We start from the raw sequence: 25,822 nt of genomic DNA on the forward strand, positions 1-25,822 counted from the left end.
ATAACAATTCACCTGGCGGGGTTTTTTGAAGATCGCCGCCGCTCCTGGAAAAAAGGTAGATGAAGAAGATACGCAGAGACGAGAGCAACCAGAACCAGAAAAGAAACAAGATGCTGGCGGTGAGAAGGCTGAGGAAAGAAGGGTGAAAAAACAGCGCTTCACTAGCATTTTTACCACACATCCCGTCTATGTAGCGCTGGCCATAAGAGCTGCAGCTCTCGTTTTCTTTATTGAACAATAACAAAATTGACAGAAAAAGGCTGATACAATAGTTGAATCCCTTTCCTCTGTAGTGGTACCAGTCCAGGCCTCGCAGTAACAACAGCCAGCAACGAGCATGGTTGAGCAAGCGCCTTGTGCTAGCCACCGGCGCGTACGATAACCACAAAAAGGCAATGTCATTGAGATCATCGGCTGCAACTAATGATTCCGAATATCGAGTTATCTGTTGATGTCTTCCAGAGTTTCGGGATTTCTGTCTACCTCGTTGCTGCAGGTTTTTTTGCACGTCCATATTGACACAGAGAAAATCTAAATAATTTTCTTTAAGAGCTTTAAAGTCATCGACCGTAAATTTTCATCATTGATGGTGGCGCTTATGCCTTCCTGGAGGGAGTCCACTGCCGGATAAGATTGGGAATATAGAGTGTGATAACTCTTCGAAGAAGATATGTACTGCTTTTCGATGAAGCTTGGCTGGCTCGATAAGACATCTAATCGAGCCTGCTAAGCTTCATCGAAAAATAAAATGGCAAAATAAAATGACTAAGATTTGTATCACAGGATACCGTCATTTGTACGCTGTCAGCTCGTATAAGTGGCGTTCTTGAGTCAGCTAGGTTGGCATTGTCGTGATCCATGATAACGGTACTAAGGCGCATAATTCTTTTGAAAGCCAGAGTGAAGCGTTTTTGAGAGCTCGAGCTATTATTCTGAGTCCGCGGAAAATAACTTCATTTGAATGTTCAAATTGAGTGAAGTTTTTTATTTATTGTGCGCCAATACAAACACATGTAGAATGAGAACCACTCCATATAGTTTGATAAAATTTGGTACAAATGTTGCCTATAGCCACATCAAACTTTGGATAAAATTTCAGTCGTATTGGTTAACGGGTTACCGATTTATGGCAGCTTAAGTTTAAATTTTTTTAGTTTTTTGCTACTTATACCTCAAAATGTTACCGATAACTGTAATATTTGGTCACTTTTTTTAAAATTATCGTTACATGAGTGTTCTACTATATAATACCAACAATTTTTGTTATAACAGTTTAATTGGTACATATACCGTTTTCATTTTATAGACCAAAATATTGATTTGCTATTTAAAGCGTGGTTTGACTTGGCTCATGTATAGCATGAAAATCTCGGCATTTCCTAAGGTATAAGCTACTGTCAAAGTGCAAATAATCCCTAAAAAAAAGTGCAAAATCTGGTCGAAAAACTACCAGTTGGTAAAACAAAAAAAAAAAATACGTTTCTGTTAACATAATTTTATTGATTCTTGAAACCTTAAATAGATTTCCTTTCAAAATTAAGTGATAAAATAGCTATTAAATATTAAGTAAATAAATGTTGACTATTAAAAGCCTTTTTTTTTACATTATATCACCATTAAATAGCATCTGATTACATATTAAGAAATGTTTTTTGACTTTCTCCACAAAATGTTTATTAATAAATAGCTCAATATATTCTTTAAGTACAAATACTCTACAGCAACTACTTTAGTACAAATACTCTACGGCAACTATTTTTAAATGTAATATCAAAATTCACAATTTTTATATCAGCAGCATTTAAGGAATAATTTGGTTAAAATGTTCATTACAAACCGTTAGCTATGATTTTCTTGCAGCTTTGAACGACCAATTTAGCAGATTAGGCAATGACACATCCTGCCTCCTGTTTCAAGTATCACTTGTATTGACTTGAAATCAAACAAAGAGGGAGTGCAACTTCTTACCCCTCTTGTTTCCTGCGCAATGTAGTTCTGCACGATTCGCAGAGTCCGAGACCCGAGAATCACTGATATTGATCTTGATCTTGTACAGTTGGCATATTCGATCTGCTTGGAAAACAGTAAGTTGTCTTAAACATTTTTTCAAACATAACAAGCACACAAACTTTCAATTTTCATCATGAATCTTTGCTTAATTTGGCATTGTGTTAATTCACTAAATCTAACTTCACTAAATCAAACTTTGTAGTTTACAAAATTTAACCTAAATTTATATTGGATAAAAATCCACTTAACATACTTACAATGATTAATATACTTATAGTTATTTAAATTAGTGATACTTGTTAACAATTATTAATGGCACTTGTTAGCAATTACAATTTTTAACAAACTTTTTAAATCAACGATACTTGTCACACTTAATGACAATTTAGAAGAGATCTTATTTGATGAGAAAGGACTATTCTGCCCTTCATAACATTTCTCTCTTGAAAAATTATTACACTTTAAGAAAACCTTCGATAGAGATTTTCTCTTTTTGTGCCTCTGCAATTATTTTTATAAACATTTTACAAATTTTGTTTCAAAACAACCCTAATCTGTAATGATTGATTTTTCCTCAGCCTGGTCCTCCGAACTTTTTATCGGTCAGTTATCTTAGTTATCTAAATTTTTAAAGTCAATTATCTTAATCAATATAACAAATATTTGGTTTCCTCACAGTTTTTCTGTTTTAACAGAAATAAATACTTTTCATTTTCTATGTAGGTATCCTTAGAAAAGCTTTTCAACCATTTTTTAGCATTTTTATGCATTTTGGCAGAAGTTTATACCTTAGGAAATGCCAAAATTTTCATGCTATGCATGAGCCAAGTCAAACCACGCTTTAAATAGCAAATCAATATTTTGGTCTATAAAATGAAAACGGTATATGTACCAATTAAACTGTTATAACAAAAATTGTTGCCATTACATAATAGAACACTCATGTAACCATAATTTTGAAAATAGTGACCAAATATTACAGTAATCGTTAACGTTTTGAGGTATAAATAGCAAAAAACTAAAAAAATTTAAACTTAAACTGCCATAAATCCGTAACCCGTTAACCAATCCGACTGAAATTTTATCCAAAGTTTGATGTGGCTATAGGCAACATTTGTACCAAATTTTATCAAACTATATGGAGTGGTTCTCATTCTACATGTGTTTGTATTGGCGCACAATAAATAAAAAGCTTCACTCAATTTGAACATTCAAATGAAGTTATTTTCCGCGGACAAAATAAAAAGACTTCAAAATTTGCGTCACAGGGTACCTTGATGTATACTCTATCATCCCCGTATAAATGGCGTTCTTTTGTCAGCTAGGTTGGCATTGTCGTGATCCATGATAACCGTGATAGGACAATCCAGCAAATAGATACAATAACCAGCTGGTTGTTTGATGTAAGTATCTCATGTGAAATACGTCATGATTGCCTTTTCCAACTCTACCAATTTTAGGCGTCAGACAGAAAAGACCTTAATTGCACTCAACTCTTTGAGAGTGGATATTTCAACAGAGGGTAGAAGCAACCTGTTGTACTTGAATTGCTTATTACCTCATAAAATGTTTGAAGAAACATGTCGCTGCCTGCTGGTACTAATCGCCTTGCTTCTTCTGAGACAAATATGGTACCTAACAAGTTATTCCCACAAATCCTTACCTTTAATGATTTATATGCGGGTAACCGACAGTTCCTCGCTATCGACTTCCGCAGCACATGTGATCAACACCTTAATGATTCCGGCTTAAAATTTGGAATAACAGGCAGGTTGACTATAAATATCACTCGTATCTCATCTGGAGCTGCATCTGTCGATGTGAACGTGTTCATCGTGCTTGACGTTATGGCAAAGTTTGAAGAGAGCCGCTTCATAGGATCCTCTTCTTAAGAGACATCGTCTCAGAAGCAATTTCACATCTAGCCTCATCTTTCTCTACATCACTACCACCATATACCCAGTCAAAAGCCGTGCTAGACGCTGTAGGACCCAGAGCATTAACCTAAGGATAGAGCGGAAGGTTCGCCAAGCCAATGGTCTCAGTCCCTAACCGCTTGGCCAACCTTTTAGGGCTACCTCAAAGGTAGGCCAAGCTGCAGTGTCTCAGCTTCCTCAGTGGTCTCCATACCCCATCTCAAAGGGCTACCTCAGAGGGCTACCTCAGTGGTCTCCACAGCCCATCAATCTTACTACTGCAGTCCATAATCAATAAAAGAACTTTTAAACTTATTCTATAAAAGTTCCAAAGATATTTTAGTCAACAAAGTAAGAATCCAGCTAAAACAAACTGGTGTGATAATAATTAATCGCGATGGTTCCCATAATGTTCTATAACTCAAAATCTTTATTTTTAAAAGTAAAAACCAGGTTTTTAACAGTTTTAAAAGATAACTTTAAAACAAAAAAATATCATTTTTTAAGATGGTGAATATTAGCGATTTATTTTATATTTTTGTACTTTCAACTTCAGATTAAAGGATTTTCCATTATTTTGAGACCAGTGTTTTTGTACGATTCGTAATCAGCATAAAATTCTCTATCAGAATCAATTATATAATTTGGGGGAGGCGAGGCACAGTGGTCAGAATGTCCAAAAAAAACGAACTTAGTCCCAAAAATAAAACATGGTATTTTTTATTGGAAATAAGATTTTTTGGGATATTTAAAGGCTAAGTATATGTTTTCAGAAATTAATTAATGAATATATATTCAAACTACAAAGATATAGAAGTTTTTAGAAGGTCTCTTAGTCCGAAGTTATGTTCATCAATTAAATTTTAAATACACCCAAGGAAAAGATGATAAATAAATATGTATACTTTTATGGAAGCATGATTTTCTGTTTTTAACATTATCAATATTGATGATATTCCACAAAAAAAAAAGATAATGAAAAAATAACAAATAATAAAATTTATATGCGCATTTCAATTATGGCAATAAGAACACAGACCAAAAAATTTAAACATGAATAACGCAAAATAGCTTTAAAGTCAACTTTTTTTTTCAATCATGCATTATAAACATATAGGTTTACTTGATCTAATTGTAAAATTTTAGAAACGACCGTCAACGGCAAGGGCATTTTCTGAAAGAATTTTAAAAATTACAATATATAAATGCTTGTTTTTTTATGACTTTTCATAGTATCTCTCAATTATTTCATGATTCATTATTTTTCATTCAGTAATCTTTAACATTACGACTGCTCACAAACATAACATACTATAGAAAAAAAAATTTGCGAGTTTTGACAAGTTTAGTGAATTCTTTTTGATAATAATCCAGCAGTTTACGCGCTAAAAAATATAATAATTTAAAATATAATAATTAAAATAATAAAAATATAATAATTAAAATATATAATGATTTAAAACATTAAAATAAAAGCATAATAAATTGTTATTTAAAATTAAACTAAGTTATTTATTTTAAAATTTAAGAAATTATATTATTTATTGATTATGTAATAAAATAAATATGCACTACTAATTAAAATATCTTTATGACCATCCCTAATCAACGGAATTTTTAAGTTTTTTTTAATTGCAATCTCTCAGATGAGCGAAATTGATCTTTTTTCATAGATGCAAAATCAAAAGATTAAATGAAGCGAAACACGAAATGAATGATAAGATTTATTATATTTAAATCCATTACTACTGTATATGAAATTATGAAGTTACTTTATCATAAAGTTTTTTATGAAAATAGATGATAAATCGCGAGGTTAGAATTATTTTGTTCTTCTCCCATTTTAAAAGTTGGGAGAAAATGAGTTATTAATTTTAGTTAGTAAATAATAACTTTTAAAATACACATTATTATTTTTTTTTTTTCTAAATAATTTGCTTAAACATAAATTATTTAAAGCATAAGTTATTATTTTTTTAAAAATTAAAACTAAAACTTTAAACAATTTTTACTTCTAGAAAAAATTAAAAACTTTCTCCCAACCTTTAAACTTGGAGAAGAACAAAATAATTCTAACCTCGCGAAATGTTAAGCTAACCAAAAATGCTGCATTTATATCAAATATATGGTATAAGACATGGACTTTAGAATTGTTACTGTGAACATGAGTCACAATTAATGCTACTGTTATGTATGTCTTACTTAAGAGTGGTTTTGAAATATACTATTCTTTTATAAATTAATGCTTTAAAGGTTAAAAAAAGAAAAAAAGTTGTGTAAAATTTGTTCGCAGTTTGATCTATAATATTTCAGGGTAATGACGATGTCAGGAACATTTAAAAATGGAAACTCTGGATGTGATGTTAATGTCCAACTGTTGTCTCAGATGGACTCAAGGTAATATTTATCGGTCAAGAATTATTAGTTAGTTCATTATAAATTCTCCTTTTATATTTATTTGTAAAGGGGGAATTGCAATAAGTCATAGTATTAGAACTACCATTTATCACCTTCTTCCAATTTAGGATTAAAAGTATGTTACTCTTAATTTACTATTGAATAATTTGAGTAAAGGTTGCATGATAATCAAAGAATATTTCATCAAACAATTCGCCAACAGTCTGAGATTTTCTTCGATCCTGCTTTGCCCGAAAATTTTTTTAGATTTCTACTTGTTTTAGAATTTTTTTCAAGTTCCATTTTGGGTCTTGCATGATAATTAATGTGAAATAAAATTAAAGTTTTTTAAAGAAACTATTCAGCTATTTGAGCTCAGCCCAGTGAAAATATCTTCAGTTTTTGTTTGTCAGCAACTGAAAGTTTATTATTTTTAATAGTGTCTGTTGTAAGATTTTCTTTTTGAAGTTTAAAATGTTCTAAGACGTATCTTAACACTAGATCTTTTTGTTTATTTTAAGTTATAGGTCAGGTGCGGATCCAGGAATTAGTAACGGTGTGGCCAAATTTTATTTTCACGGTTGAAATTTCGATAAAAGATCAATATTTTAGTATTTTTTCACAGCATTTGTTGATTGAATAAAACGTCGGTAACGTATAATAAGAACCGTTGTGGCCATAGAAGGAATCTCTTTTTCAAAATCAATCTCTATTTCCAAAATCCGTAAATTACGGCAGACAAATTTAAATTTTTAGGGATATTCCTCAAGCGACAAAATCCAAAACTAACGTGGCTGCCGTTAAATTTAACCTATATGGCCATCGCCACAATGGCCACCCCTTAGATCAACACCTAAAGACAATTGAATTTTCATCATCTGTTAAATTATTTCCAAGTTGGTCAACTTAGCTTCAGCGTTATTGTGTTGAGACGGAATTTCACTGAAAAAAAAAGATATTTTATATGCAGGAGATGAAATCGTGATTGAGTTTGATTTTATTTGTAAGTCAAATTTTTTAGAGTATCTTAGACCTTGGTTCTCCAAACAACCAACTAATATTCTTTGATTATGACAAATAAACAACAAAGGGTTACTCAAAATATAAGCTTTCTTTTGAAAACTTAAAGCAACTAAAATATCCTCAAAAACTCATTAGAAATATGGGTTTTTAAATTTTCTGAGGGTGATATGGGCGTTAGAGATTTTGATCTGATACCTTTATTTATCAAATAAAGGTATCAGATCAAAATGTCAAACTTTGAATTTGCTAGGGTTACCAAGTAGTTTATCAATGAAAAAAATTTGACACATCAGGTTTCCTCGTGACATTAAAATATATTTTCGTAAAAACTTGCGAGGTTAGAATTATTTTGTTCTATCTCCAAGTTTAAACGTTGGAAGAAAGTTTTTGATTTTTTCTAAAAGTAAAAATTGTTTAAAGTTTTAGCTGTAATTTAAAAAAAAAGATAACTTATGCTTTAAATAATTTATGCTTAAGCAAATTATTTAGAAAAAAATTTTTAAAATAAAGCGTGCTTTAAAAGTTATTATTACTAACTAAAATTAACAACTCATTTTCTCCCAACTTTTAAAATGGGAGATAGAACAAAATAATTCTAACCTCGCGAACTGCACAAATCTAACTCCCCTCTCCCCTCTCAAAGGTGGTCGGAATTTCCGACCACCTTTGGGAGGGGGGGGGGAGTGTTGAGGCGACAATTTCACTTAGGGGCTGTTTATATGGAAAGCGGGCTGGCTCGGCAAACGAGCCAGCCCGTTTGCCGAGCCAGCCCGCTTTCCATATAAACAGGCCCTTAGTGTATCTGTAGGTACGTGTGCAAAATTTTTAAACTATTCAAATATTTAATTATTATATATCATTGTAAATAGCTTTAAATCAGTATTACAATGGTGAAAATTTCATGAAAAACTAATGATTCTGCTAAAAGTTATGCCCATTTAAGTGACAAAAATTCATTATAAGGAATGCTTAAAAAAACTGCAACCAACTTAAAAAATTAGCGTTCGGCTCACGGTGGTTTTATAATTAGCCAAATTCACGTCAGTGGCCTGGGTCTATTTGTAGGGAAAAAAATAAAAACGGTAGCTTTGTTTAAACTTGTTTAGCGCATTTTAAAGCTGTTCTGTTTGTGTTTTTTATTCAGAAAAAAAGTTTAAATTAATAGCTTTAGCTATCCTAGATTTTAAAATGGTGAGATGGACATGTGCTTTTTCTATGTGTTTTAATAACTTCACTTCTAAAGACGCAAATGGGAAACCAATAGGATTTTATCGTCTTCCACGTGTAGAAGCTATTCAGTACGAATACAAAAAACTTTTTAAAACAGTTGGAATGATATGGGATCATGTTCACATTTGTGCAGCTCATTGGAGTATTGGACGAGAAAGTGCAACATCGTTACCCGATATTGTTAAAACTTTTGAATTCTTTGGCGCAACTTTTCCAATGTTCCTGATACTGACTGCCCAGTTTCTTTGAGCCATATTAAACATTCTATTTTATTCAAAGAATAAGTACTTTGTGACATTTTATAACTTTAAACAGAAACCAACATTTTCAGTAAAATACTATAATAAGTAGATTTCATAACTAATATAAAAAAAACCGTTTACTTTTGAAAATTCATTTCTTCACTTTTCAATCAATCTATATTTTTCGACATAATACGACTTTAAACTAAAGTAACTATTTTTATTGAAAAAGATTTGAAATTTATATAAACAAAACTATCTATATACAAAAATAGACTTCATACGATTTTGTTGTTATTTAAAACGCTACCATTTTTATTTTTTTCCCTACAAACCGCGTTATATGAATTTGGCTAATAGAACTTAATTGTTTAGTTTTTAGCGCATTAATTTTCCTCGGTTATATTTTTATTCAATTAATAGCAGAATATGGTCTTGTGTGTGTGTGTGTAAATCAAGTTTTGAATATTTTTAAAAAATCACCAATATTTTAAATAAAGTTTCATTTTTTTAAAAAAACAATTTTTTAATGAATAAAAAAGTCAAATATACAAAAGGCTCATAATTGTGAATCCCCCCCCCCCCCCAACTTCTACAACAGAAGAATATTTGGTACCTTTACTGCGTGCAAAAATAGAATATGAGCGTGTCATTATTTTTTAATAAAATTTGACAGGTACATAGAAAATAGATATATAAAATTGATTCAAAAGTTAGAAAAAAAAACCATCATCCCTTTAATGTCAATTGACTACCAGAACAGGAATGAAGTTTTCAATAGCAATGAAATCACTAAAAACGTTAGTAACTGCAAAAAAAAAAACAAATTACTATAAACTTAAAACACTCTACTTTTAAAATATTATCTAAGTTAATATAAAATTCTAAAAAAAAAACGAGAAAAATCCATCCTTGTAACACCAACCTCGAGCACGCGGTGAAAAAATGGTCACAGATTTTATCTTTAAAATCGGTGCCGTAAATCGCAGATACGCACCTAGTATTTGAATAGTTCTGTTTTTACGAAAATGTCTTAATGTCACGAGGAAACCTGATGTGTCAATTTTTTTTCATTGATAAACTACTTGGTGACCCTAGCAAATTCAAAGTTTGACATTTGTTTTTATATAACAAAAAAAAAGTTTGTTAACCAGTGTAATTAAAACATAAAAGCTGTCTACCGTGCAGTTACATTATAAATCTTTTACCATACTCTAGAGGGATAAATAAAGAATGTATATCAGAACTAGTTATTCAAAACCTAATGAAACTTGTCATTTACATATTTTTACTCTTCTTTCAATAAGAAAAAGTTAACAGTACTACTTTTATCATTCAAAATAAAAATGTTTAAAAAAAAAAACAAAAAAAAAAACTAAACTTAGTAGTATGAAAAGCTGTTTACTAACTTTACTAGCCTAACTGTCTACTTTTACTAACTAGTTACTAACTAGTTTACTAACTGTTTACTAGCCTAAATGCTATGTAATGTTTGCTAATTTATGTTTTATTTATGATTCGGCTCTATCATTGCTGTTGAACCAAACTACTTATTTTTAAAGGAGGCAAAACCTGACGATGAAGAATCAGTTTCACTTCCATATGACAAATAGTATTTATTTAGTCCAGTCAACATCTAATTCTCTTGTCTTTTATACTTCCTATAAAACTCTAAAGACTTAGAAAATTTATGTTAAAGTTTATTTAATTTAAGACTAAAAAATCTATACAAAAGTAGTTTTCAAGAAATGAAAATGCAATTATTGTTACAATTAATAGGTGAGGGATGTCAGTAGGTATTGTTATATTGAGGATGAGGAGCATGATTAAAACTTAAAACTCTCAAAAGTTATAAATCTTCAAATTTTAAAGATAAAAAATATCAGTATTTTATAAATTTAGATGAGTGATGAAATAAATCAGCAAAAAAAGAACAAACTTGCTAAAACTCTGGGTGACAGCTGGAAGGCTTTTGCAGAAGCTGTCCCATTGTCAACAGCTCTAATATCCAGCATTGAAGTAGAAGAAAGAAATGAAGAAGATCGAGCTCACCGTGTTCTTCTTCTTTGGTATCGAAGCAGCCCGGATGAATTTACAAATACTAATGTAATAAAGAAGTTAAAAACTCTGCATCGTAATGATATAATTCTAGATGTTTTTGGACAAGAATTTTTAGGTAAGATGTTATGTTGAATTTATCCATTACTTTTCTTTATAAATATTTACTGCTTTTTGTGTATACTTTGTTAAATAGTTAAGGGTTAAGTGAGTTTCTGAAAATAATGAGATGTATTACTATGAAAACATTAAATAATCATTAGGGTGATCTACACACATGGAAAGTTTTAAGGTAGAAACTTGGGCATCCTGTTGGTTTGTCAAACCTATTAATAGTATTTTTTGGTAAAGTTTCAGCTCACTGTTCCAACCAGATGATGATGCTTAAGATATTTTTTTTTTTTTGCTTTTTGCCTATAAATCGAACACAAAGCAGTTGAAATCTCAATGATATAGCACAGAAGTCGTTGTGTGTTACATGAACAAAGATTAATGTTTTTTGAATTTTTTCAGTTGAAGACTATTTCAACAGTCTAGTGAGACTACACTAAGAGTTTGCTGTTTGTAAAATCTCATCAAAAATTGTCCTTGACCTGTGATATTTAATGTCAGCTTTTTAGTTGCTTTTTGTAATATTTTCTACATTACAGACAGCAAAACCTCCATCAATATCAGATGTTTTTGTAGTGGCAAAAACACCTGATGTTTTTGTAGTGGCAAAAACACCTGATATTAATGGAGGTTTTGCTTTTCTATTTGCTTTAACCACTTGATGAAGGAACTGCTTTTCTTCATTGTTTGTGATGAATAGGTTGAAGTCTTCAAATAACTTCATGCCCCTCTCAGTCATGCTGTTCACCATTCTGAACTGCTGAACCCTCTCTTTTCTCTGCTTGTAATCTTCATTTTCACTCCAAGTCTCTGGTGAAAGTGTTAGAATAGATTCCCCAGTTTAAAGGTTTTTGAGCAGTGAATGTGTTTACTAGGTTGCAAAATACCTCAAGCAGACTTCCTTTTTGAGGATTATATGGAGCCTCAATGGCAAGTAGAGTTTTTTCCTGAGCTATATAGAAGAGTATTAAACTAGAAAAAATGGTGAGTCTAAGTTTCTTCCTTCATTGTGAGATATAAATGCATCATGCTGATCAGAAAAGAAGTTTATCTTGATGGCATACAGTAGTTTATCCATCCAGCTTTCATGATAAACTTGCTCAGGAGCTCTCCAGTGAGTAGTTAATGGGGGCTGCCAAGGACAACTATTGTTAGCTTGATGAGTTCTTTATAGTCATCTCTGCTCTCTGGCTCTTGAGTGTAATTCTTTTTAGTATAGTCCTTGAGAAATGCAAGAGCTAATTTAAAGGTTTAAGTTCCTGTTTTTACTTCAAATTTGAAAACTTTCACATGTTACACTTCCCTAAGCAGGTTTAAATCTTTTAAAGATAAGAATGTATCAAAAGTTTAATGGTCAACTTTGATATATTGGCCAAAATTCTTTCCATGATATGATAATAGCATAGTAACCATAGGAGCTTTCTACAAATTTTTCTTCACACCATTTAAATGGCCAGTGTTAACAGGTTTTGCATTAAAGCTTAATGCTAGAATTTTATCATATAGTTTCCATGATTCAATAAGATTAGTTATTGAGATAAATTTATTGTGGCCTACCTCAGAGAGTTGTTTTGGACACCAAGGAGCTTATCCAGAACATTGCTCAAAATAAGTGCAGATAGCTGTTCAACATCTCAGACTCCAAAAATATCAGAAAAGATTTTCTCATTATGTACATTATGTACATACATGCATACATACATACATACATACATACATACATACATACATACATACATACATACATACATACATACATACATACATACATACATACATACATACATACATACATACATACATACATACATACATACATACATACATACATACATACATACATACATACATGTAAACAAAATAACTGAAAAAAAAGTTTTAAATTAGTTATAAAGTTATAATGATAATAGTTGTATGTTTATAATGATATTTTAAAATGTTAAAATAGAAAGTGGCAACAGGTTTAAAATTTGACTTTTATCAAAGATTATTTTTGGGTTTCTCAAAAATAATCTTTGATAAAAGTCAAATTTTAAACTTTTTTTTTTTAATTTTAAATTTTTTTTTTCTGTATGACCAAGTTATGTTGAGGTGTACTGTCATATAAGTTATGTTGAGGTGTACTGTCATATAAGTTATGTTGAGGTGTACTGTCATATAAGTTATGTTGAGGTTCACTGTCATATATTAAAACTAATATCTTATTAAAGAATCTTTCTTTGAAAAACGACAGAAAAAAACTTTAAATTAAATTTTTTTTTTTTTTTACCTATTAGCAGATAAAGTTGATGGTGTTATTCCACCCCGAAGTTCATGTGGTAAGTTATTGTATTTTTCCTGCATTTTCTGCAACAAATGTAATTTAAAAAATGTTTTGTAGGCAATTTTGATTTCCTATAAAAAGGAGCGAAACGTATTTTACATTATTTTAGTTTGATATAAACATTATAATATGGTATGATGCTAAAACAGCATGACTTTTAAAGTTCTGAGTGTTTTTAAAGCAGAGAAGCGTATTATTCATAAACAACTTTATACAACAGCACTCGTGTTACTAAATATTTTTCATAAAAGTATGTATATACTAACCCCTGTCATTTCCCTAAAATTTTTTGATTTTTGGAGATTGTTATTTGAAACCTGGTGTGTTTCAATGTTATAAAAAAATAAAAAATTTTAAACAATATATCCCGTCGATGTCACCCTGTATGTCTTTTTAAAATCTTTTTTTCTGAACCCTGGAAAGGTTTTATGATTACTTCTTCAAATTTTTTTGTTCTAACTAGTGGCTCTAAGTATTTTTTGGCCTGCATCTAGGGGGGCGGGGGAAGTTAGAAGGGGGTTCATATTCTTGCCTGTAAAGGAAGTTTTAAAATGTCTTCAAAATTAAAAAGTCTTTTTATCAATACTTGATCAACATTCATTTTGGAAGAGTCTTGAATAAGTGTTAGCTCATTTGGCAGATTCAATCACTACGTGAGCCTTTTCCGGGTTCAAAATAAGCATCAATAACTTGGCGGGAACAATGGGGACTAAAATAAATATACAGGGATTTTTAATGTTATCATTAGTTTTTCTACAGCATCTATCAAATTCGTGTAGTTGACACTTAAGAACAATTGAGATATTTCGAGTATAGATTAGATACGGCGTAAATTTGAATGTGTTACAGTGTTAAAATTTTTTTAAATGAGTTTTTTCAAGTATTTGATTTTAATTATTACTCGTGAAGTAAAAGCTTTCTTGAATTGGTTTTTCCAGGTGCTCCTACTGTTTCAGATCTTAGTTTTAGCCAGATTTCAAAGCTTGCTGACATGTTAGATTTTGATGATAATGGTTGGGAAGATTTCGCCGCTTTTGCTTTTGAGAATGATGATGTAATGCAGGAGAATATACAAAATTTACATCGTTACTATTATGGAGGAGGTAACCCAGCTCATTCGTTTTTGATCAAACTCGTTCAAAGATACCCGATGTTAACAGTTAAAGAATTTGTGAATAAATGCAAAGAATGCAAAAGGAATGACATCGTTTTATATGCCTCAAAAGTCCTTAAAAAGGATGATTCCACTCTCATGGATCTTGAGGACAGTGAGCTAAGAGATTTAGCTGATAAAGTTTGCGGAAAAGGATTTTTAGATGACTGGCGTGAAATAGCTAGCACGTTTCCAGAATTTTCACCTGATGATATAAGAAAACTTGATGGAACAAGACGTCTCCCCAACAACTTTAGCCCAACTAGAAAATTGTTTGAGAAAATCCGACAGGTTCACCCTACGTTTAAGTTGGAAGATTTAGCAATATCTTGTGAGAAAAACAGTCGTCCACGAAACGACGTTGCTTTGAAACTCCGCAACATTATTGCTGAACTTTTGGGAAAGTAGCTACATCAAGGGTAGCGCGCTTTTATGAACATCAAGGGTAGCGCGCTTTTATGAACATCAAGGGTAGCGCGCTTTTATGAACATCAAGGGTAGCGCGCTTTTATGAACACCAAGGGTAGCGCGCTTTTATGAACACCAAGGGTAGCGCGCTTTTATGAACACCAAGGGTAGCGCGCTTTTATGAACACCAAGGGTAGCGCGCTTTTATGAACACCAAGGGTAGCGCGCTTTTATGAACACCAAGGGTAGCGCGCTTTTATGAACACCAAGGGTAGCGCGCTTTTATGAACACCAAGGGTAGCGCGCTTTTATGAACACCAAGGGTAGCGCGCTTTTATGAACACCAAGGGTAGCGCGCTTTTATGAACATGTTGATTTTTTAAATACTTTTCCAAAATTTTAAGTGAACTTTGTCAAATTTTTTGCATTTACAAAAATTACATAAATTATGAAAATCTGCCCTGGAATATTGTGAAACAGGACAATATTTCATTTAAATTTAAATGGTAATGAATAAGTCATTGATTTCTCAATGAAACTTTAACTTATTTTTTATGTAAAAAGGTGTATTTTTTATATTGAATAATGATTGGCCGAATAGATTACTGTAATAAGAATTTATGGATCTTTAAAGCTTATGTGAAATCCGGTGTAAAGCATAGGAACTATTTTATTTTCTTACTAATACTAATGGCATGACATTACATAACATCAAATAATTAAAATGTTCAGTAGCTTCTCATTTACGCATATTGAATTATAATTGAAGATTTTCAATCTTTCAAATATCAGGACTTATCGAAATCATGCGTTTATCACATTTTTTTGAAATTTGCCGTAAATACTATACAAAGTTTCCAGTTGACTACATTGCTTCACTGAAACGCACTTTTATTGTGTTCATACTCACTCAAACCCAAGGACTATTTTTAAGTAATAGGTTTCCTTCACACAGAAGAGTAACTCCATGTAAATCTATAACTTTTGAATAACTTTTGAAATGTTATTACATTTGACTTGATATTTTCCATATTGATTCAACAACTAGAAAACAACAAAATACCAAAAAAAAAAAAATTTTAATTCTTTTGGGATTTCCCAGAAGCGTCTATTTTACAGACTGAGGGTTTTTAATTATTTACTTAGTTTTGGTGTCGTATTGATTCTTGAATAATTCTTGAACCGTTATTACATTTGACTTGAAATTTTCCATATTGATTTACCAACTAAAAAAATCAATTGCCAAAATATTTTTATTTAATTCTGTCGGGATTGTCCAGAATCGTCTATTTTAAGGACTGTGGGTTTTAACTTATTTACTTAGTTTTGGTGTCATATTGACTCTTGAATAACTTTTGAACCATTATTACATTTGACAATTTTTTATAGTGATCCAACAACTATAGGCAAATAAAATACCACAATTTTTTTTTAATCCGTGCGGACTGCCCAAGTTCATATAAATTACGCAAAACGCGAGGTAAGAAATATTTTGTTCTATCTCCCATTTTAAAAGTTGGAAGAAAATGAGTTTTTAATTTTAGTTAGTAGTAATAACTTTTAAAATACGCATTATTTTATTATTTTTTTCTAAATAACTTGCTTAAACCTAAATTATTTAAAGCATAAGTTATTATTTTTTTAAAAATTAAAGCTAAAACTTTAAACAATTTTTACTTTTAGAAAAAATCAAAAACTTTCTCCCAACGTTAAAACTTGGAGATAGAACAAAATAATTCTTACCTCGCGAAAATCAAAACAAAAAACGTCATAAAATATGCGAAGGAATATATATACATAATTTCTATATACAAATCCTTAGAACTCACCAAGAAAACATAAATAAATACTTTTTATAAAGAGAGGAAAAACTAAACTTGCAATTTCCACCTGGACACTTTTAAAAAACACTTTTTTTCTATAAAAATTAACTTTGAAGTTTTGAAACGCTAAGAACTAAAAATTTATGTATAAAAGTTAAAAAGTGTCCACATTCCATTAGATTCCTCATCCCTTTTTTAATATATACGAAAAGCTTTATAAAAATTGGATGTGTTTTGGTACTAAGGAACTTCAAGCTTTTTTCTCAAAAGTGGTCTTAAGATATGGATAAAATTTAAATGAAGCCATATAATCAATAGTACTTTCTATATTTGTCTGGAAAGAGGTTGAGTATCACTAATTGATTCAAAAAACGTCAAGGTGTTTGCTTAAGCATACAAAAAGATATAAGAGAGTAAAGTTCATGAAAATTTCGTGTTTTTTGTCAAACGTCAACTGTTTTTCGTTGAGCAGTGGAATCGCTACATAAGGATTTTTATATTGTATGAGGCGGTTCTTTTTTACATTTTAATTTGAAGCGGTCCTTTTTACGTGTACTTATGCTTTGGTAAGCTAAATTAAGAGTTATTGAATGGGTGATAACGGTTCGTATGTTAGAAAAATCGTGTGGGGGTGCCTCCTGGTTCCTTGCAATTGTAGCAATCTAACTTACTTAAGTTACTCTAGTTTCCTTGTTTACGCGCGATATTTCTTTTTTTCATCGTCAATACTTAAAAAACTGTTTCCTCTGTTTTCCTTTCTTTTATAGTCCTTTATCAATAACTATTCAAATCCAATGGTGTATATATATATATATATATATATATATATATATATATATATATATATATATATATATATATATATATATATATATATATACATGTAATATATATGTAATATATATATGTATATATATATGTAAACACATGTGAAAGCGAGAATTTACTTTACAGTAAATTAGTTTTTCATCTAATACAGAACATAAATTCTTTCCCACTTGACTGAACAATTTAATTGTAATAATGTTTCGTTTTTTTGCAAAGTTTCAAAATAAAAAAATGTCAATCGGCAGCAGTAATTTATGCGAGTGTGGGAAACGTATTAGAGGAATCTGTTCCTTTATTATTAATTCTTCTAAATTTTAGAAATGCGATCATACAAGCATACATATAGATCCAACCGTCCATTATTAATGCGAAATATTTTAATCATGATCTTCAATGCTTCGCACAAAATAAAAAAACTGGTGACTATCGCTACATACACCAGTCTGTAGGTCAGTTTTCAGAACTGATGGATGGTCTCACTGCGGCAGAGCTTAGGGCAATTTCAGTGGAAGCATTGCTTGAATAGAATATGATTTTTCATCAACTACAGTTCAAAAACAGTTTCTAGAAGTGTTTCCTCTTCGAATATTGCAAGGTGGTGGAGACGAATGCGTAAATTTTGAACCAGCCGTGTAAGTATACAAATATCTTACACTATTTCACGATTTGATGAGTTGCGATTTACACCTGCAGTAATTTCAGATCACAAAGTTCTTGTGTCAGCAGTAGGCGCAGTGACTAGATTTGTGTATTGGTTGTTGCTAGTACTAATTAGAACTGAAAGTAATTAGTAAGTAATAAAGAATAGCAGATGCAATAGATCGCACTTATGGCAAACTCAACACACATGGCAATAAAATGGATTTCTTGAATCTATATTAAAGAAGCTGAGACAAACGAGTTTAAAAAAAACTTCAGCGCAGGAGGACAACAGGAAAAAATTTCCTCTCCAGGAGGAAGTGTGCCTGCTCATATGCTGGTAAACTCCCAGCGGGTGAGTTTAAAGTATTAGAATACATATATAATGATTACTTATGTCTGATCAATTAGGATTTGCAAAAAGTACCTGTCAATGGTATTTATGGCCTAGAAACCTCACACGAGACGAGTATAGATGGTCCAATCATCTCGAAATAGACCGCTATTTTTTCGCACCCAAACTTGTACAAGTAGTGCTTACGGTTTTTGCGGTTGTTCTATATCTGTGAGACGTGGGTCTTCTTGACTCTGCGGTGGTGGTTGAGAACGAATCTTGTAATCTCTTTGTTTGTCTAAATAAATCTCTTTGTTCGTCTCGACCAACTTTCTCACTGTAAGGTCTGCCACTGTTTGTATTTTTTCTTCTCCGTGGCTTGCCTGTGCCTGTCTCTGCAAGCAAAAATGCAGCAAGATTAACCTCTTTTTGTCGGTTCATTTCGCGGCTTTTGCTTTGAGTTTTTTTGGCGGTAGCCAATACTTTTTCAGCTTTCACAGCCCGTGTTTCTTTGATTTGTTTAACAGGCATGGGTGTTGAGTTTTTAATGGTTTGACTGTTCAGTTGAATGTAAAACACGTTCAATTGGTTCAAACTCTTCGTATGCATTAGTGTGTTGAAAAGTATTAACTTTTTGAATTTAAGCTGGGTGTGTTATTTCAACGTGTTGAAGTGTACTCAACATCACTCTCAACGGCGCAACAGCTAATTCGAAATTGTGATAAGCCTCAGTTACAATGCCTGGCAATACTGGATTGTTTTCTAGATTATCCTGAAGCGCGATGTTGTTTCCTACTGGAATTACGTTTTTAACTAGACCTGTCCGAGTCTCGATCTGTAAAACTCCCTTACCTATACTTCGCCCCTTGAGAGCTGTATTTTCGGCGTACAATTTATTGATTTTATTAGGAGTCATCCGCGAAAGATTATCATGAGTCTAAGAACGTCAAAGGAGTTTTTTAGTATTTCCTCGTAAGATAGTAGCAGCGAGATGTACATTATAAAGCCTAATTCCTGCTGACTCGCTATCAATTCACATACTAGTTGCACTTGTGCCACCTTCAAGCTCACCTAGCAAATTTTCCAAAGTAATTTAATCAAGCATTTTTTTCAATATATTTACGGTCAAGTATCGCTTCCAAGACTTAAACAAAAACGTAAAAATAACATTGACAATTTACATTATTATGATGAATAAATTTACATTATTATGATGGGACGATTATTGAATGGGACAAATTCAGATTCTTATACAAGCATCGATATAGGGATATTCAAATTCCTGTAAGAAAGAGTGATAGAAACAAGAATTCAACTGGCCGACTCATCCATCCTATTGCTCTATGACCGTAATGACAATGGATGTTATTGTGTTTTCGAATTTAAAAAGTAATTTTTAAAAATGTTTTTTTTTTTCTGATTTTGCAGCAATTTTTGAAATTATGGAAAATAAAATTCCATGCTTAAATAGATAGCAGTCTCTAGTACTACAGTGAGTAAAACATTCAAGCTTAATTAATGGTGTTTTTGGTGTGACTAATCATTTTTGGATAAAGTGATGCGCATATTGAATGAGACAGAGTACTACCTATTGAATGAATTTGATAAAGTATTATTTACAGCTCAGCAGAGGGATGCTTCAGTCCCTTACTTTTATCCCCATGGGTAATGGGTATTATTTACACACTTTTATACTGCAATACTTTATTTAAATAAAAATAACAAAATATAATATTCTAAAATGAGAAAGTTCTGCTTTGATTGAAATTTAATTAGAGTTAAAATGTTTAAAGTTAAAAATATTTTTTGTGTGGTCTTTATGTATGTATCTATATATTTAACTACATTTACAATTAATAAACTAATTTGAAAAATGATTGAATTAAATATCTTTATTTTTAATTCTTTTATGTTGTCCCATTCAATGAGACATACTTAATGAATGGGACAAATGTCATACTCCAATAAAACTCTCTTTTTACCAATAGCCAAATGCAAATCCAACTTTTTTGTTTTACTATATCATTGAGCAAGAGTCGATGGTTATCAAACATATTTAAATATATATATTAAACAACTTTATCTACGTTTAAAAAGCAATTTGCAAAAACTGTCCCATTCATTGAGGTTTTCCCCTACATTAAATATAGGTTGTTTGTTGTATAAAGTATTGTATATTATAGGATTGTTATTTACTTATATTTTTGTCATTTATATATTACTTTTTAAAACTGTAGACATGGCATAAAAAAGTTTATAATAAAAAATTTAAGTATAAATAAAATTTAAGTAAAACAGCTATATTATATTATTTAAGCGATCACTAACTTTAAGAAGAATTCTGTGATATTAATTCCTTCGCTAAAAGAACTAAATACAAAAATATAGTAAAAGCACACACTTATATTTATGGTTAATTCAAAAGTTAGTAAAAATACATTCAAACAAAATATCTAAAAATAACAGAAGTTGATATATATACATAGTGTATATATAAATGTATATATTTATATATATATATATATATATATATATATATATATATATATATATATATATATATATATATATATATATATATATATATATATATATATATCACGGCGATCTATACTGCAGGCCTTGCCATCGCGCAAACGGCGTATCTGACTGGGGGCCTATTTTAAATTTCGCTTAACTTTAGTCGCCATTTTAGTGATAATAAAATATGGGCAAAAAATGTTGTACTTATGGCTGCACTACAAATTATTTATCTGCAAAAAAGAAGTCTGATAATTTAAAGCTTTCAGTATATCGATTTCCTAAAAATGAAGAAGAAAAACAAATGTGGATTAAAGTAATTCCAAATGCAAACTTAAAAGTAACTAATAACACTGTAGTTTGTGAGTTGCATTGGCCGATAAATTTTGAAAAACAAATAGTTCGAGGAAAATATCGTCCTAAATTTCCACCATCTATTTGGCCTGGTATACCGTCTTGTCAAATTCCTAGCCATCTTCCTCCATTACGTGCAACAACTCGTTCAACAACTTCTTCGTGTTTTCGAAATTTCGCTCAAGATGAACTATCCACTTTTTTAGAAAAAGATAGAGTAACTTTTGCTGAAATGAAAAAAATTCTTTTAAATAATGAAAGAGATTTAGGTGTTCCATTAGTATGCTTTATGATTAATAACACTATTCATTTACAATCACAAGTTTATTCAAATGGAGTTCCATATTTTTTAATTAAGACTAGTGAGGATTTGCGTTTTGAAACTTATTATTATGGTGCCGAAAATAAAGTTCCTACAATTTCTAAAAACAGAATTTCAAAAATCAACACATGGTCTATATTAGAAGAAGTTTTGCGTTATTTGAAAAATTTAATTCCAGGCAGAAAAGAAATTGTAATCCAGGAACATTTAGCTTCTATGGGTACACAGTGTGTTGGTAGTATGATTTATTCTAAGGAGGTTATTATTAGATCTTTTCAGTATTTTGCTACATCCAGATGTTTGTATAATCAATTGCGAACAGATTACCAATTGCCTTCTGTAAGAACTTTGACAAGAATAACTTCAAAAGTTTCTAAATTAAATGAGAAACATTTTTTGACTAATATTTTTCAATCTGTTGAAGAAAAACAGAAACTTTGTTATTTATTGCATGATGAGGTTTATGTTAAAAAAATGTTGTTATACCATGGTGGTACATTATTCGGAAAAGCAATAGATGATTCAACTTCTCTTGCAAAAACTATATTGGGTATAATGGTTAATTGCTTATTTTGTGGACCATCATTCATTTCCAAAATGATACCTATAAGTAAATTAAACTCTCAATTTCTTTTTGAACAAATTAATGTCACTATACAATCAATAAAGGAGTCTTCGGGTCAAGTTAAAGCTATAATATGCGATGGAAACAGAAATAATCAGGCATTTTTTAAAATCTTTGAAAGATCAGCTCCAGATAAACCCTGGTTGACTAATGATGGTATTTTCTTAATCTTTGATTATGTCCATTTGCTTAAAAACATTAGAAATAATTGGCTTACTGAAAAAACTGGTCAACTTATTTTTTATGATAAAGGAGTATGTAAAGTAGCACAATGGGATCATCTTAAAAAACTTTATGAACTTGAATCTAAAAATTTAGTTAAACTATCCAACTTAAATGAAGTTTCAATATTTCCAAAGCCAATTGAGAGACAGTCAGTTTCTACCTGTTTAAGGGTATTTTGTGACAAAACTTACCATGCTTTAATTAAACATCCAGGACTGCAGCATATAAAAGAAAGACAAGATACAGCAGATTTTATTAACATTGTTGTGTCATGGTGGAAAGTTCTCAATGTTAAGGGAACAGGTGCTGATATTAGATTCAATGATGAACTTCAAGCAGTAATTAGAGATCCTAATGATAATAGATTAGAAGATATTTTGAATTTTGGAAATATGGCTTTAAAGATGGCTGGAAAGCAAGGTAAAAGGGAGAAACAACTTACTTGTGATACTGCACAGTCAATTTACCACACATGCAATGGTATTGTTGAACTATGTAAATCATTATTGGATAGCTCACATCAATATGTCATTCTTAGTGAGTTTTCTACTGATCCATTGGAAAAAGAATTTAGCAAATTGCGCCAAGGTTCAGGAGGTACATATTTCATAACAGTACAACAAGTGATTGAAAAGTTGAATATTTCAAGAGCTAAGCTTTTGCTGTCACTTGATAACCCAGCTGTTGAGATAAGTCTTAATACAAACCATTCTTGTGCAAATTGTGGCTTTCTATTGGATGAGCCCTCTGCTGAGATATTTGACAATCTACCAGATCTCGAATCTTTTATTTCTCTCGATACAAATATGGCTCTTATATATATATCAGGATATTTAACTCGTAAAGATAAAGAACCATCAGAAAATGAATTGCTAGATAAAACCACTTTTTACCACCAAAAGTATGGACAATACATAGACTCAATTGACCGTGGTGGGCTTAATATTCCCACAGATAATACCTGTCAATGGGTAATATTTTCTTTTATAGTTTTCAATGCAATTAAGGATAGAGTATGCAGAGTGTCATTAAGCAATATTCTAATGATGATTTCAGAGTTTTACAATTTTGAGATGCAGCGACACCATGGAAATATTCTTTCAAATATCTTTTTGAACAATTTATGTAAACTTCTGACTCCACGTTCAAATAAAGAACCAGCTCAAAAAATATTGAAATTATCCTGAATTCTTTGACAATATTAAATATATATATATATATATATATATATATATATATATATATATATATATATATATATATATATATATACTTTTATTAAAGTTTACCGATTTTTTAAAGTTTTTTTGGCGATTATATATATATATATATATATATATATATATATATATATATATATATATATATATATATATATATATATATATATATATATATATATATATATATATATATGGGCAATTCCACGTAAAAGAGGAAAAAAAAAAAAAAAAAAATTTCACGGCGACATGTAATAACCGCATTAAATTTATTTTCCAGCTATTTAAAAATACTTTTAAGAAAAAAATTTATTAAAAAAATCATTTTATTATACTATAACATACTTTTAAAGTTGTAAGGGTTATATGAGCATTTATTGACGTTTACATATAGTCATGTTGTGAAGCGTTGAAAAAAGATTCAGTGCTGGTTTTTTAAATAACTATTACTTCTAAGTTTGACTAAAAGGCAAAATTAAACATTATGCATAAAATTTTTTAAAAAAACGAACTCTAACTAGGTCTATAAAAAGAGCATATTAATGAAAACAAGACGTTACGACCGTCACAAAAAAAAGTCGAAAAGTTTTTTCTATGCTTCGTATCATACTTTTTAAAACTGCAACCATGGTAAAAGTAAAGATACTTATACATACTTTATCATCGTTTCAAAAAAAAAACATTAAAGTGCTTTAGATGCCCATTTCAACATGTTACTAAGTACGTTACGACCATCACGATATGCTGGTTTTCCCATCACGGCTTCTTTACTTAAAAGAAAAAACCTTAAGCGCGAACGATTTAATTCATTTCAAACGATTTACATCATTTAAACCAAGTTATAATATAAATCAGTTTTGTTTATTGTTTAATTTGAAGTTTGTTTATTCATCTTATTACTAAACTTGTTAAAGTTTTTTTTGAAACTTTGAGTAACTAATGAAACTACGATAGTAAACTATTGAAAGTTTCTTTGCCCGAAAACGGAGACATGGATACCTTAATCACCTATAGTTGATGGATTAAAGAAGATCATCGCTGTGTACTCAGTCAACATTAAAAAAAACATAAAAGGTATTTTTAAACATTTCCGCGACTACTTACTAGAGTTTACTAAGCATCATCTCACTAAAAAGCACCAGTCTGAGCAATATTGCAGTCAAAAAGAAAATCTCGAACCAGACCAAATTTTGATACACTTTGATTATTCACAAAACTATACATGTGGTTATCAGGATGCTGTTTAAGCTGCTTTTTGGTCGCAGTCAACTATTATCTTATTTACAGTTGTAATCTATTGTTACCAATTGGAGCTAAAATCAGTTGTAATAATATCCGACGATAATGATGAAACAAAACGCGCCACTACTACATAGTTGAGTGAAATATTTGACCTCTATTGCATTGATTATATAAAAAGTTATATTATGGGGTGATGGTCCATGCACTCAATTCAAAAATAGGTAGATGGCCAAATTCATACAACATTTCACTGTGATATATCATTTTCAAAGTATAGAATGGAACTTTTTTGCTACCTCTCACGGTAAAGGAGTAGTTGATGGAGTAGGAGGGTCATTAAAGCGATTTGTTTGGAACAGCGTAAAATCTCGTGAAGTGGTCGTCTTAAACGCTAAAGACTTTCTCTTAGCATCAAATGGGTGCAAAACGTATGTTAGATTTTATCAACACAGACGATATTAATCTAAGCTGGGCTTTAATAGCTGATAAAATAGAAGAAGTGAAAGTTGTTACAAATATTACCAAAATGCATTTTAACTTTCTACTTTTTACTTGCATTTTAAATGCAAGTAAAAAGTAGAAAGTTTTTGGTTTCAAAATTATCTTAATTTTTGTGATGGGGTTGCGGAACAATTTTAAAACTTATATATTAGTAAAAAAAATTTACTATTCTAAGATATTTTTTTCCTATATTGGATTCCCGGCTCCTTAAAACATTTGCGAGGCATAAGAGAGTACATACTCCTAGATATTGAGTTGTATTTAAATAGAGTTAGTAAAACAAAAAAAAACAGGGAGCATAAATAGCATTAAGCGTTT

The 25,822-nt window shown here is 30.6% G+C and overlaps 2 protein-coding genes across 3 annotated transcripts; both read left to right on the forward strand.

Annotated features, from left to right (window-relative positions):
* Positions 1-9,840: 9,840 nt before the first annotated feature.
* LOC149885643 (uncharacterized) lies at positions 9,841-15,488 on the forward strand. 2 transcript variants are annotated; one of them, XM_090093849.1, is made up of 3 exons: positions 9,841-10,994; positions 13,264-13,305; positions 14,249-15,488. In XM_090093849.1, the coding sequence occupies exons 1-3, from the start codon at positions 10,721-10,723 to the stop codon at positions 14,869-14,871; spliced, it is 939 nt and encodes a 312-aa protein (XP_089949975.1). In that variant the 5' UTR covers positions 9,841-10,720; the 3' UTR covers positions 14,872-15,488. The 2 variants fall into 2 exon arrangements, with proteins under 2 accessions (XP_089949975.1, XP_089949976.1); XM_090093850.1 differs by having other exon boundaries at positions 10,691-10,994; positions 13,267-13,305.
* Positions 15,489-21,099: 5,611 nt separating this feature from the next.
* LOC149885644 (uncharacterized) lies at positions 21,100-23,728 on the forward strand. Its single transcript, XM_090094007.1, has one exon. It carries the CDS (start codon positions 21,203-21,205, stop codon positions 23,726-23,728), a length of 2,526 nt encoding a protein of 841 aa, XP_089950133.1. The 5' UTR covers positions 21,100-21,202.
* The last annotated feature ends 2,094 nt before the right edge of the window (positions 23,729-25,822 follow it).

This window comes from Hydra viridissima, unplaced genomic scaffold, assembly GCF_058129835.1.
Source record: "Hydra viridissima isolate aposymbiotic clone 2 unplaced genomic scaffold, HvirCarnegie_v1 scaffold_7, whole genome shotgun sequence".
Lineage (NCBI taxonomy): Eukaryota > Metazoa > Cnidaria > Hydrozoa > Anthoathecata > Hydridae > Hydra > Hydra viridissima.

Bases quoted from the DNA above. Each gene is read 5' to 3' on its own strand.
- LOC149885643 (XM_090093849.1), top strand. From the start codon at position 10,721: ATGAGTGATGAAATAAATCAGCAAAAAAAGAACAAACTTGCTAAAACT. The intron at 10,995-13,263 runs GTAAGATGTTAT...TTTACCTATTAG, and splicing joins TTTTGGACAAGAATTTTTAG to CAGATAAAGTTGATGGTGTT. The intron at 13,306-14,248 runs GTAAGTTATTGT...TGGTTTTTCCAG, and splicing joins TCCACCCCGAAGTTCATGTG to GTGCTCCTACTGTTTCAGAT.
- LOC149885644 (XM_090094007.1), top strand. From the start codon at position 21,203: ATGGGCAAAAAATGTTGTACTTATGGCTGCACTACAAATTATTTATCT.